The sequence below is a fragment of the Coffea eugenioides genome, chromosome 6 (genome assembly GCF_003713205.1).
Source record: "Coffea eugenioides isolate CCC68of chromosome 6, Ceug_1.0, whole genome shotgun sequence".
NCBI lineage: Eukaryota > Viridiplantae > Streptophyta > Magnoliopsida > Gentianales > Rubiaceae > Coffea > Coffea eugenioides.
Genome location: NC_040040.1, coordinates 55,022,858 through 55,037,536, shown reverse-complemented (window position 1 = coordinate 55,037,536; position 14,679 = coordinate 55,022,858). Strand labels below are relative to the sequence as shown.

General features: G+C 36.4%; 1 protein-coding gene across 1 annotated transcript; it reads left to right on the top strand.

Annotated features, from left to right (window-relative positions):
• Positions 1-8,524: 8,524 nt before the first annotated feature.
• LOC113774474 (protein FAR1-RELATED SEQUENCE 5-like) lies at positions 8,525-11,937 on the top strand. The gene is made up of 3 exons (XM_027319001.1): positions 8,525-10,758; positions 11,667-11,735; positions 11,847-11,937. Exons 1-3 carry the CDS (start codon positions 8,525-8,527, stop codon positions 11,935-11,937), a joined length of 2,394 nt encoding a protein of 797 aa, XP_027174802.1.
• The last annotated feature ends 2,742 nt before the right edge of the window (positions 11,938-14,679 follow it).

The following is a 14,679-nucleotide window of genomic DNA, read 5'->3' as shown; positions in this document are numbered from 1 at the left end:
TTTTTATTACAATTGGCTTGATTAAATTTTTTTTTAAGTATAAGTGGAATGTATCGAATTCGAAATCTCTCACTTACACTCACTCCTCCGGCTATATTAAGTTGAATTTTATATGACTATCTTACATTGATATATGTCCTTTATGTGCTACCTTACAGCCTATAGATGTACAAATTACTATAGGATTTAGCTAAAGAAATGCATACATCAACAAAATGTTGAACATATCAAAGTGGGCCGAGACTAGACATGGCTGAACCTTTCATAGCCTAAACCTGGCTCACTTTGAAAACTTTTAGATTTCTTAACCCGCCAAGCTTGATATGGCTGGGCTTGGATTGCCTAAAATCAACTCACTATAGGAAGGGGGAGCCTAAGAAGGCTTGTGTGTCAGAGGCTAGTAGGTATGCAGATCTGACTAGACCAAGAGAGTGCTATGACACTCCCTTGGATTTTTTTTTTTTGCTGCAGGTGAGGTTTGAACTCCCCACCTATAGCCCAAGGAGTCCCTCCCTGTTGACCACCGAGCTAAGCTCAGTGGTTTGATTCGGCACTATTGACACTCTAGTGCTATGGCAAGTGAAATATAATATCATCGTAATACCAGCTCATAGCTCTCAGCCATTTATTGTTGATTGTAAATCTCCCTCCATAATGAACTTTTTTTTGCAAATTTAATTGGCAAAGAACCTTAACTGCGGTAGGCAGTAATAGACTCTATTACTTATGAAAAATTTTATTATAGTCTAGACTAACTACTTGAATAACTGCTTAATAAATCTAGTAGTTAAGGGTTATTATCACTTTACCCCTTAATGTTTGGTGCTATTATGAATTTTTCTCTGAACGTTACTTTTTAGTCACTTTATCCTCAAAACTAATGGTCAAACTTAATGGAGTCTGTTAATTGAAGTGAAAAGACATGTTTAGCCCTTAAAATTATTATCACTTTACCCCCCATAAAACTATAGCCTCAATATCAATCTACCCGCTAAAGTTATTTTTCAGATAATTTATTCCGCTATTAAACCAATTTAGGAAGTTAAAATTTTTAGAAGAAAGTAGCCTCCTCTTTGTATAAAAATAATAAAAAATTTAGAGTGCCTCTTCTTCTTTTTAGTATCAAGAAAAAAAAAGTTAAAACATTAATTTCTTTCGTCTTGGCAATCTTGTTAATATTGAAAAAAAATTAGAAAGATAGGGGGCAGAGAAAGAGAGAGAACTCAATCTTTTTTTTTTTAAAAAAATACAAATAAGAAAGAATTCAATGTTTTTATTATTTTAAAATTACTTTGCCTTTTAGTCTACCACCCAATTCCAACCCTAATCCCGATGATGTTAAAGTAATATGATAATATTAGATTCTTCCTTATTTTCTTTCCTGGCAAAATCCAACTTTTTTTGTTTCTTTCTCTCCTATCTCTTTTTTTTTCCTAGTATGAATAAGTGTGAAAAAAGAAATTTAAGAAAACTCTTTAATTTTTGTGTTTTTTAAACTCTTAGAGTGAAAAAAAGGAAGAATAACCATTCCAACTTTTTTTATTTTTAATTATATACAAAAAAGTGGTAAATACATTTAAAATTTTTTGAACATACTGGTTAGATTAACGATGGGGTAAAATATCTAGAAAATAATATTAGGGAGTAAAGCGATTACATCACTATAATTAAAGGGATAAAGTGATAATAATAATGTAGTAAAGTTACTGTATCACTATAATTCAGGTTTGAGGGAAAGAGCAGTTTTCTCTGTATGGATAAATGGTTTGGAGTCAAGTCTACGCCTGACTGTGTTTTCCATAAGTTGTGTTTTGAATCCGTCAGGAAATTGCTTTGAGAATGACTTGTAATGGTGGGGTAAGGAGAAAAAAAGAGAGAGCTAGTCTTGTGTTTTGGCGAGTTTTTTTTTCTGCACTTCCTTCATTTCCTCTACAATAATATAATACATCACAAAGTAACTAGTGCAACAGTAGTTTCTAGTTATTATCGAGTTAGCATTTGGAAGTAAACATTCACAACAGTTTCTGTTGATTAGACCTTTTGCTTTTAAATTTATAACTACGACTGGTTAGGGGAGGATTTGTCTTGGTAATTGGAATTGATTTATAAAAGTTGATGACAGCCAATTTTTATTAACCAGCTTCTTCAAAGCAAAAGTCCAAGGGCTAATTAAGAAGATTTGGCCCCAGAGCTGGGACTTGTCTTTTTAGGGACCATGGGACTATAGTAACAGATTATGCTTGATTTGTCAAACCATGTACAGATAGTGGACATGGACACAATACAGAATTACATTGTACCATCTTGGAAGACACCACGAAAGTTGGTAGAACTCACAGATAAATTATACCCAATTTGTACATGTAAGAGTTTGGAGTTTGTGTTTATGATTCACGAATGGCAAATTAAATTGATCTGAGGACTCTACGAAGCCACTATAAATATGGATCTGTTGGTATAGAAATAGACCAAATTCACTGTAAATATGTTAATTTCAGCCACTTGTAAATTGTAATCTAGGTATACTTGCCCTGAACTTAGCACATTGGCCATTCGTAAGACAGGCAATTCAACTTATGCAAAAATGTTTTATTTGCCCTTTTCGGAATCAATTAGTTTCAGAAGTCTGTTGTTTATGTTTAATGAACTCATTAATGAGTTCAGTGGCAAGTTAAACTAGGTTCCTAGGTTAAAGTATCAAATTAAAGAAGAAAATTATAATTAATCATCAAATGATGGCTGTACATTAATATATATGTTGATTAACTTAGCACACAACCTCGAAACAACTTATTTTACTACCAGAACAATGACCGTTGGTTTCAAGATAAGCACAACTTTGATGAACCGTGTTAATGTGAGTTCCTGCTCTGGTGCCAAATCGCTTTAGTTAATCCCTTTTTTTTTCCACGAAAAATGTTTTGAATATATCAATCTGGGCCATGTAATTGACTGTAGCATGCCAATTGGTGAAGTCCACTCCATGAGTCTTCGTCTCTTCAGCAATATTTTTAAAACCGGACCGTTAATTGAACCGATGAAGTGAAAGGGTCGAGGTTCAACCGGTCGGACCGGTTCAACCTCGGTTCAATGAATTTTTAAAAAAATAATTTATATAAATATATGTATGCACAAAATAAGACATGTAATGGATAATTTAATACTTTATATGATGAAAAGTTTACTATTTTCGAATAACTTGGATTTTTAAAAATAATTTTTTTAAATTATAAGTTAAAAACAAATAAATTTTATCTCAATTTCAATTATATCTACCAAAAAAATCTTAAATCCAATCCAAAAATATCACAATATTTGAAATTATACAAAATTCACGTCTATGAGAATTTAGACATTGTGAACTTAAATTTTAATTTACTTTTTGAAATTTAGATATTGCAATTTAAAAAAGAAAGTTTGGAGTTCGAAGGAAATCAAGAGAATTGAAAATAGAAATGCAAATTTGATGAGAAACAAAAAATGAGATAAAAGTGAGTGGTTGTGGCATTAAACAAATTGGGTTAAAGAAAAATAATTCTTTTTTAACTTTTTTTAATTTAATGGACAAAGATAAAATTAAAAGATGGAAGAAAACATCAATAAATTAAAAATAAAGAGGTTTGATTAAAAAATGAGTGGCAAAAGAAAAAATGAGAGAGAGAGAGAGGGAGAGAGAGAGAGAGAAAGAGTTGAAGATTAAAAAAAAAAGAGCCATGAGAGGATGAGATTTTATAAGGAAAATGAAACAAAAGAAATATGAGTGTTTGTTTTATATAAATAAGTTATCAAAAAAAACTAATAAGATATGATGGTGCAACGGTTATTACATTGGTCTTCTATTACAAAGGTCTTGAGTTCAAATCTTGATAACTACATTTTGCAAAACAAAAAAACTTGAAAACCGGAAATGACTGGTTCAAATCCGGTTCGGCGGTTTTCGTGGTCTGACCGGTTTCTTGGCAAAGTCAAAGCTAGCATTGAACCGGACCGGTGCCATGGCCGGTTCGCGGTTCAACCGGTCGAACCGGCCGGTCCGATCCGGTTTTCAAAGCACTGCTCTTCAGGACCACATGCTGCTAATCATGAACTAAACCATCCAAGTACAAAGTCACAAGGCCTTTGGTCCAGTGGTCATCCCAAACCATATGTTTTCATAACCGGACCGGATAGCGACTCGGCCGAGATCAGGGGTCAGGGGTCAATGAGTTCGACCGGGGGTCGAACCGGATGAAGTCATAAATAAAAATTATTTAAAAATTAAAATATTATATATATAATATCTAATAATATATTGATATTAATAAAGGTATATTCATATATATTTGATGTTTCAAATATATTTAACAAGAAATACAAAGAAATTAGAACAATCAAGTAGCAATTTGTATTATTTAATAAATATTAACAAGTTTAGAATTAAAATTATGAATTTAATTGAAAAATAACATCAAATTTTAGGACAATATTTATAAAGTATCAAATATTTGAGGTATATCAATAAGTTTTAACAATTTAGGGGGTCAAAACATAATATTAAAAAGTTTGAATTTTTTTAAAAAAAATTACTGTTGAACCGGAAAAACCGGTTTTTTCCCGGTCAAACCCGATTTTTGACCGGCTTTGACCGGATTTTAAATTTCCAATTTTTTAATATGACTCGGACCGGCTACCTGGCCGGTTCCCGGTTCGACCGGCCGGTCCAGTCCGAGTTTTAAAACAGAGCCCAAACCTTCTAAGGTTTGGTGATGCAAAGAGGTCATGGGTTCGAACCCTGTCTACCACAAAAATTTGCCACATTCTGTGGCGGTTTTAATTAACTTTCATCGATGGAGTCTGTACTCACACCGAACCCCCTTCCTCTCTCCCTAGATTAGATTATAGAAATTTGATAGGGTATAATTTGTTAGTAATTTTATTATTAATTTTCCCTTTTATCCCTGATAAATATTGTGTTAATTGCTGATATCTACTCATATTTGGTGTCTGGACTTAATTCCAGGAATGAAACAGAAAACTACCAAAAAGGAGGGATTTTATGAAGAATATGGAGACTTCTAAGGGCTTCAATCCTTGGGCCCTTGGATTGGTGGGGACCACAAAGCTATAAGTCATTTTGGGCTCTTCAAAGAAAGCTACGTAAAAGAGACTTGGAACAAGAAGTACTTTGGAGGCTTTATCCACATGTGTGGGGACCACCTAGATAGCTTTAGTCTATCTTTCTTTTGTTTCTTAAATAGGGATAACGTAGGAAAAGAAGACATCTCTAGTTTTTAGTCTTTTAGTTTAGTTTTAGTTTTTCTTTCTCCTGACTGGCCTCTGACACACGCCAGGTGTTCGACGATATTCCTCAACGGGAAAAACACCTTTTATTCCTTGCTTCTTAATAGAAAACGCAATGCCTTTGCAATCTATTAATCCGTGTGGTGATTTAATTATGCGGAGTGGCTAAGTCTTCCATCTAGTCAAGGGTCAACTCGATGGCGCAGTCCCGAAAATCTGTGAGATCTAATTAGTTTTCACGTGTTCCTTTATCTATTAATATTTGCATGTTGTCTGATTTAATTTTCATGGGATTATTTTATTAATTGGATGTCAAGGGCCCGATGTTCAATGGGATATATTAATCTCGTGCCGATTTAGTCAATTAAATCCGTAATTGTTTGATTGATTAATATTAGTGGCAACTGGTGTGTTTACACATTAGGGGAGCGTGCAATCTAATTTAAATAACCCTCGTAGCGTGTTATTGATTAGGGCTAGGTTTTTCTGGTTATTAATGCAATTGGAAAATTAATTTCTACGGTCGTACCTAGGAGTACTTTTCTGGTTAGGGGTGACTAATGGTCGTACCTTGGTCACCTATAAATTAAGGAAAAATTGGTCATTAGAGTTCTTCGATGGCTATAACTAGTCTATTAATAAATTAAGTGAACCTCTCTTGCATCAATGATCGGATACATGGACTGTGCCTGAGTAGTTGCATCCTTGGCTAGAACTTATTTATTCCTGATTAAATTCCTGTTATATTTGTGCTAGTTATTTATTCATTTTTAGTTAAATCGTTTAATTGTTTTTAGTTCCATTCCAGTGAAAACACCCCCTTGTCATTGTGAACTTGAAAAGAAACAATTACTCCCAGTCCCTGTGGATTCGACCCTGCTCACCGCTATCTACTAAAATTACTTTTAGTTTGAGCAGGTTTTATTATTGCACAGGCTGACGACCTGTCAAAATTCTATCGTTGCGACAAAAAAAAAAAAAAGAGTACAAAGTCACAAGACTTCACTCAAAAAACAGACCTGTGGATTTTAGTATCTGCACACTTGATCAATTACTCAGTGGTCAGTAATATGTTAGAAGTGCAGATTTTGGTAGTTTTAGTCTCCCTTGCCTGCATTTCCTGTCTCAGGATTTCCCGAAACATTTCCGAAGATAGTTTAGGTCCCTCCAAATTCTCAATAGCTTAGTTTGGGACCATTTGTAAAATGTCGTACTCAAAAAGTCTCCCTTGCCTTAATTTACATTTTGTTGTCCGGGTTCAGCTCGGATAATTTTGTCGGTAATCATCACTGGTACGGTCTTCAAAAAACTGAACCTGTGATCATATTCTTTTCCTTTTTTTTTTCTTTTGACTTGGCAGTCTAATTTTGGAATGGAGTTCATGCAAACCCATGTATCTCTTTTTTTTTTTTTTATAATTTCTGTAGTGTATTCACAAAGTTGGAAGACACGTGTGGAAAGCAAATAATATGGCAAAGAAGCCTCCACGTTGCAACCTGACAAGTACGGACGACGAAAGGGAATAATTCCAGAAAAGGAAGTGATGACCTATAACCGCGGTTTGGACATTGGAAATGTAGCGTACTGCACAAGCTGGAAATGCATTGGGGTGAAACGGAATTAACATAAATATAATGGGCTAAGGAGTAAAAATAAACCCGTAACTTTATTAAAACAACCCCAATTTTCAACTCTTTCGTCCATAATAACAACGGAATAACCCATTTTCGTTGAATACAAATGTTAGCGATTGCATAAATGCAACAATATCATATTTAAATGCATTTTTGAATAAACAGCCAACTCTTTACGGCTTTCCTGGACTACAACTAAAGATTAAATCCATTTTGAGGACCATTATTATATTCAAACGTGTGTCTCAGTTCAAAAGTTTCATCTCCCCTTGGCTTTTTTCCATTACAACAACATAATACCCAAGGTGCCATAAAGACAGACTGATTTATCGGATGAAATGCAATTAAACCCGTTGGTGAGTAAAAGACCAGCTCTTTGTGCCTTTCAACCATTACAATGACAGAGTACCCAACGTGCCTTAAATACAAATGTTGGGTTATGGGATAAAATGTAGTTAAAACGGTTGTCTTATAAACGACCAGCTCTTTACGGCTTTCGTCCATCAGACAGTTAGGAGAACCCAATTTCCTTGAAAAAAAAATAATTTATCGGAAAGCATAAAAATTAACACGCCGGTGTCGGTTCTGTTGTATAAAACACCGAAGACGAAGCGTAAGCGGTACTAAACAAAGCCATGGTGGGGCCACCGAAGAGGAAGCGTATTAGGTACTAAACACAGAGCCATGTTGGGGCCCGCGGTGATGCGTGTGTTTGAAGACAGGTGGCGAGGTCGGAATGGTAGGCAAAAATTTGGTAAAGAGGTGGTGTCTACTGGCGTAAATTCAGGCGCAGGCGGTGACGGTAGATACATCTGAGGAAGGCCCTTCCGAAGCTGTGGTGACAGACTGCAGCGGCGTGGAACAGAAGCAGAGAAATCAAAGGTGAGTACTTTTGTCCACAACTTTGAAAAATGGATTAGAATAACGAGTAAAGTACGTCTAGTAGGGTGATTTCTACAGTTCTTGTAAGAGGCAATGATAGAGGAATAAGGAATACGAAATACGGGGTGTAAGACCCTGCGTCTTCGAACAAAGATGAAACGAAACCGGGATATTATCGTAGTTTGTTTGTGCACCGAGCTTTGTGTACGTACGTAAGAAATGTTGGTCCTCTAATTTGTATTAAATTGTGTAAAGGAAATTAAGCAGAAATGAGTGAAGACGTGAAGAAGACGTTGTAACAGGACTAAAGTCTTAAAACAGAGTGATTTGGATGGCCGTGTGGACATGGATAATGGCCCCCATACTGCATTGCGAATGCTTATGTGAAAAGAATTAAAGAAACACACAGTAGAGGTTGAGTTTGTGGGTGTTAATGAAAATGCATGTCGATAGTGGTATTTTATGCTAAAGGTTGATATAATTGCATCAGCCACACTTATAAAAACTGTGTATATGAATGTGAGAGTAATGTTTATCGGGTGCATTTTGTGAAAGTTGTGAGGTAAAGTATGGTTTGTTAACTGAAATGATCGTGTATATATGTTTTGTTCCATTAGTAGACGAGCAGTATTTATGTTACAAACGAAAGCATATGGGGAGGCTGAAAAGAAAATGTTAAGCGACCATGGTTAGAAAAAACATTGAACAACCACACAGGGGTTGTAACTATGGGGCAGGATGGGGCGCTTAAAACTCAACTCATGACATGGTGCAGGAAACAGAGAATTAATCAAATGGCGTTGGATGTTTGCGGCAGGTTAAGGTCATTTGACCTTAACCAAGAACCTGAGTGTGACCGAGACACATTCATTGAAGAAAGCGGTGGTTCAATAGGAGGACACGAAGATGAGGAGGCAGATGAATTGGTGGGCGCAATAGGCGTGGATGACGTAATGAAATTAACATTTGACACGGAAGAAGAAGCTGGGGAATTCTATAATTTGTATGCGAAACTAAGCGGATTTGGGATTCGTAAAAGTAATGCCAAACGAGATGCAGATGGCATTTCAAGATTTAGAAAATGGGTATGTTGCTGTGAAGGTTACAGGAATGAAAAGTGGTTTAATTATGAAGACCGGAAAAGAGAAGCAAAACCAATCACAAGAACCGGGTGTGGGGCTTGCTTTCGCGTGAAATATGACATAGAATCGGTAAAGTATGTGGTGACACGTTTCATTATGGAGCACAATCACCCGCTGGCATCAGAGGCAAGTGTGCAACACATTAGGTCGCATAGAAAAGTGAGCGATGCAGAATATGCGCAGGCAAAAAGTCTAAAGTTGGTTGGGGCCAGAATATGCCAGATAATGAAACATTTTGTTATCAAAGCCGGAGGGTATAGTAACGTGGGATTTTGCATTAAGGATTTGTATAACCGAATGGACGAGGAACGTAGAAAAGATATTTTTAATGGCGATGCAGAAGGGGCACTTGGGTTCTTGGCAGCGAAGAAGGATGCCGATGACATGTTTTTTTATAAATATCATGTAGATAACGAAGGAAGATTGGCATGGTTGTTTTGGGCAGATTCTAAATCTCGTGCGGACTTCAGTGTATTTGGAGATGTATTGGTGTTTGATACAACATACAAAACAAATAAATACCACAAGCCACTAGTTGTACTTGCAGGGGTAAACAACCATTTGAACAGTACTATTTTTGGCTGTGCACTGCTATCAGATGAGAGGATTGAAACATATGAATGGGTGCTAAGTACATTTGTAGAGGCTATGAAAGGTAGAAAGCCAGTAGCAGTGATGACAGATGGGGACAGTGCAATACGAAGAGCCATAAAGAATCTTCTCCCGGATGCTTGTCACAGGCTATGTTCGTGGCACTTGCATAGAAATGCACGGAGTAATATTCGCTGCGAGGAGTTTAATAACAGGTTCTATAACCTGATGGCGAGAAAGTGTAGCACTCTTGAGTTTGAGGATCGGTGGGCTAGGTTGGTTAATGAATGTGGGGTGGTAGAGAATGAGTGGGTGAAGAAGTTGTACCGTAGGAGAAGGTTATGGGCAGAGGCCTATTTACGCGATCATTTTTTTGCAGGTATGAGAAGTACTCAAAGGTGTGAGAAAATGAATGCTTTTTTGAATGAGTACTTGAATGAAAAAATGCGACTATATGAATTCGTTAGAAGTTTTGATTTGGCAATAGCATGGCTTCGACATACTGAGAGCAAAGCAGTTTACACAAGCGAAAACATAAAACCAGTCTTAACCACAATCCTGCCCGAATTAGAGGGGAGCGCAGCGGAGGTGTTTACAAGGAATGTGTTCTTCATGGTGAGGAAGCATTTGAACAGGCAAGAACTTCTAATTTCTGAGGGCTGGAGCGAGGATGGAGGGAGTCGTACATATTATTACTCGAAATATGGTGGACACGAAATAAGTTGGAGGGTGGATTATGATAGGTCAATGGAGAAACTAATCTGCTCTTGCATGAAATTCGAGTCAAAGGGGATTCCTTGTGCTCACATGTTTCGCGTGATGGTGGTAGAAGGAATGAACAGGATCCCAGAAGCATGCATTTCGAAGCGGTGGACAAAGGGAGTTCACTGTACTAATAATGGAATGAAAGCATTTGTTGCAGACGAACAGCTGACACAAATGGCCAGATATGACACTTTAAAGTCCAGCTGTAATACTATGTGTTACTATGCCTCCTACATGGATGATGCGTTTAATGACCTGCAACAGATGTTTGACAAGCATTCTGTGGATCTAAAGGAGAAGTGGATTGATAGGGGATATGGGGGAGATGGATTTGCAATGGATTCAAGAGTGAGGAACGATAGAAGTAGAAGAACATTCGGGCTGTTAGATCCCAGGGTGTCCCGGTCTAAAGGTGATCACAAGCATGCAGAAGCAAAGAAGAAAAGAAAGTGTGGTCATTGCAGGTACTATCGGAATTGCATACGTAGTTATACAGTAGTTAATTGATAAAATACATGAAGTGGACAGTGAAGGTAATAATGAAGAAGTGGGTATTTTTCGTTCTTATTAACAACAGTAGTAAATAAACACATAATTAAAAGTGCATACAAAGTATACAAACTTATTGGCAATGCAAGAAAGTTGAAGTGGTGTAATGTTAGCATTGTGCTCAGTTAACGTGATTACTTGCAGTCACAAATGATTTGACATGTGATATATGGGTTGAAAATTGCAGTCAGGCCACAACCAACGAACATGCCCATACAAAAAGAATTCTCACAACACAGCAGTTCATGATGATTATATGAAAAACTGTTTGGATGACTCGCTGGAAAAATCATTTGAAATTGGTACGGGTTGGAGTGACTCAGGCGAATGGAGAGGACAAGCATTTGTACCACAACCATTCGGTAGCGGTGGAAGGGACACAGGTGGCCAACAAAGAAGTCCAGGAGAAAGATGAGGCACTACTGTTGTGATGCTTCGGTTTGCAGTTACGCAATAAATAAGGCAGGTTTTGGTGAGTAGAGGTACAAGAGCAGTCTTTCCATGAAACAAGTACGAAATTGTAGAAGGGGAAGGGTTTGTATCTTTCCTTCGCATTAATTTGTCTTGAGCATGAGAAGGCTACAAGGTATTCGTGAATGCGGGGAAAGCTGGGTATGGTGTTTAAAAAAATTTGATTCCGTTACCATTGAAGTGTAAATAATGTAAGTTTGAATGTGTCATGGACCATTATAAGCTGTTATCACCACAGCCACTGAAAGGTAGTAAACAGTCATTGTACTGATGCAGTACCTGTTGGTAAATGGCTTTGTTGTTCTTATTTCACTGCTGTTGCGTGTGTAAATCCTATTATATATTCTTCTAGGTGTGAAATGCAGAGGTTGAAAGAGATGGTATGGTTGTGCATGGAAGTAGCAGCCGTGACGACAGACAGGTTACAGAGCAACACCGGCTTTAGGGATTGTGTTTTGTTATGTATCGGTGGGGTGAAGAGTATTCAAGGTTGCTAGGTGTAGATGGGTAAGTCATTGTAGTTCCACCGAAGGGGTCATGCACAGAAGGATCACCAGATGCATGACTGTCAAGGTTGTGTCGTAAGCACTGCTGTAGCAAATACCGCTACTGCACTTGGTTAATAGGAGAGTAAGTAGTTGACAAATTGTTTATTAGACGAGCCAAACTTGTTCCTTTTTTTGTAAATACGAAATTAAGTGGAAACGTATGTTGCGCAAAATCTCTTCGTGGGATAGACGTTTTCCGAAGTGGCTACTTGGGAATCAGCTTCAGTTGCCCAGCTTTTGTAAACTGGTGCCGTACGCTGCTGCTATAAACTGCTTTTACGATTGGGCTGTTTGTTCCTCGCCTTGCTATCCTAACCAATGACCGTAAGGCCCAACGCCTTTTCTTTTGCCCATCGTTCCATTCATGTGTAGGAACAGTAACTTCTGTTTCTCCCCATCTATTTTCATTGCTCACAATGCTTATGCGTCTCTTCAGTGCACCAGTAACAATGGTATTATTAGTTATATGTATTATATATGTACATTAATTTATGTAATATAATTAATATTATGAATTATACTACTAATTATACATATTTACTAATAGAAATTATTAATTAGTTCGAGTAACTTTACTAATACATTTGTACTAATATATTTAATTAGCCAATAACTATCAATTACAATGTGGTTTGTAATATATTTATTAGGGATAATTTAAGAAACCTCCCCTGAGATTTCTGACACTTTCACTGGCACCCCCTGAAGTTGTCAAAATTTGACTGACCTCCCTTGCCTTTGAGTTATTGGGTCCCTTAGCTGACATCATGAAGGCCAAAATTACAAATATATGGTATGAAGTTGGGATTTATTACTGATGTTGGGGTTTATTATTACCGTTTAGTCGGAGAAAAAGGAATCTACAGTGATTAATGAAGCCTAACAACAATAACACAAACTGTGAGAGTAATACATGAAGTAAAGCTGGATTAGGGAGTAAGACATTTTTTTTGTGCCATTATTGTGGGTGCTGTTTCAGTTAGAAATGTTTTTGAAATGCCATTCAAAAAATGGTACAGTAATTTCTTATGAAAAAAAAAATGGTAGGTTATCTACGTAATATATGTAAAAAATAGTTTTAAAAGGAAATATCCCATAAAGTACCAACTCTTTATGGCTTTTCTGTATTACATGAATGAAGTACCACGTTTTGTATGAACCTTTTATTATAAATCATTTAATTTTCATAAAAATTTGCAAATAAAATTCAAAAGCCGTTACAGAAACATCTTTACGAAAGGAAAACTAGCATTTTTTGAATTATTTAATATAAATGAAATATTGTAAAGTAAACAAAAAAAATTGTTTGCTATAATATACCAGTTCTTTACGGGTTTGTTCCATTATATGAATTAAGTAGTAGCTGTTTAAGAGTAGTTGACTTCGAAATAGAAGCGCAACTTTGAAATACGCTATTTTAATTTTAGTAAATTTGTTTATATATGAAAAATTGGTTAACTAGCGCAGTGAATTCAAACCCTACTTATGTATCGGGTAAAAAAAGTACTCCAGGTCTGTACTAAAACACCAGCTCTTTATGCCTTTTCTCCATAAATCATCCGTTTTCCCATTTTTCCACAAGCTAATTCAGGGGATGTTTCTGAAATTAGCCCTTACAATATATATGTGTATGTAAGATTAATAATTTATATAATAATAAATATGTTTATTATTATGCATATAAGGTTGCAAAATGATTTAATTTAATATCTTATATACGTTATAACTGTGTAAAATATTAGTTAATTAGTATTTATATATATTATGTAATTATAGATAGATATTTATAATTTCTTTGAGGGGGTTTACTCTCGGAAAAATGTGCAGTAGGAGCTTAGTCTCGGAAATTTGCAGAGGAAGTTGTTGAAGTGAAAGAAAAAGGGAAATGTGTCTTGTGCACAAAGTAACGAAACAGAGCTGAAAACGATTAATTTTTTTTACACCATTTGTACATTTCCAATGGAGTACAATATTTCACGTAACTAGTTTGCACAAACTTGAACTCATATTCTTGTGTTGGAGTTGCATTCATACAAAAGGCTTTTCTGTCATGATATAAATAAGTTCGAAAAATGTAATGCATTAAATGTGATAGATTTATAATAACAACAACTTCCATTTAAATTGTTTTGTTGTAAATATTTAATTTCACTGCAAACTTCAATTGTAGGTGAAGAACAATCTGGGACAGACGAAAAATAAGAACAGGACTATAAATTAGTTGTGGGAATTGTCTGTCAACTGTTAACATTTTCCGTGTTCAAGTTTAAAATTGTATCAGAATTACGCAACACACGTGGCGATTGCTCACAGCTTAGCTTTGTTGGTGGGCACTAGCAACAAGTTTGCATACTCATTCCTCCGGCTACACAACCTTGTTTGCGGTTTGGGGCCATGGGTGCTCAGTCTTTGGCATTATGAATTCCCTGACATTCGTGAGCTTTGGCTCTACCAAGCTCATCCGTAAATGTTTGCGTCCCGGCACTTGTGTTCGGACGCTTACAAACACAGGATTTCCGGCCACCAAGTTCACCGCGAAGGCAGCGTTTCCCTGTCCCCTTTTGGAGCTTTAATGCACTTTCCAAAATTACCTGTATTTGATGTAGCCTTTGGTCCACCACTTGTGAGTTGTCCGACACATTGGATGCCAAACGAAATATTTCTGCACTTTTTTCTAAGACTTTCTTTCTCAGGCCCAGGTCCTCGTACCAAGACACCTAAGCACTGAACAAGCAGGTCCTCGTACCAGTGTCTAGGCACCTAAGCGGAAACAACACAGATGGCTGTATTAATTTTACACAAATTGCGCAAATTAAA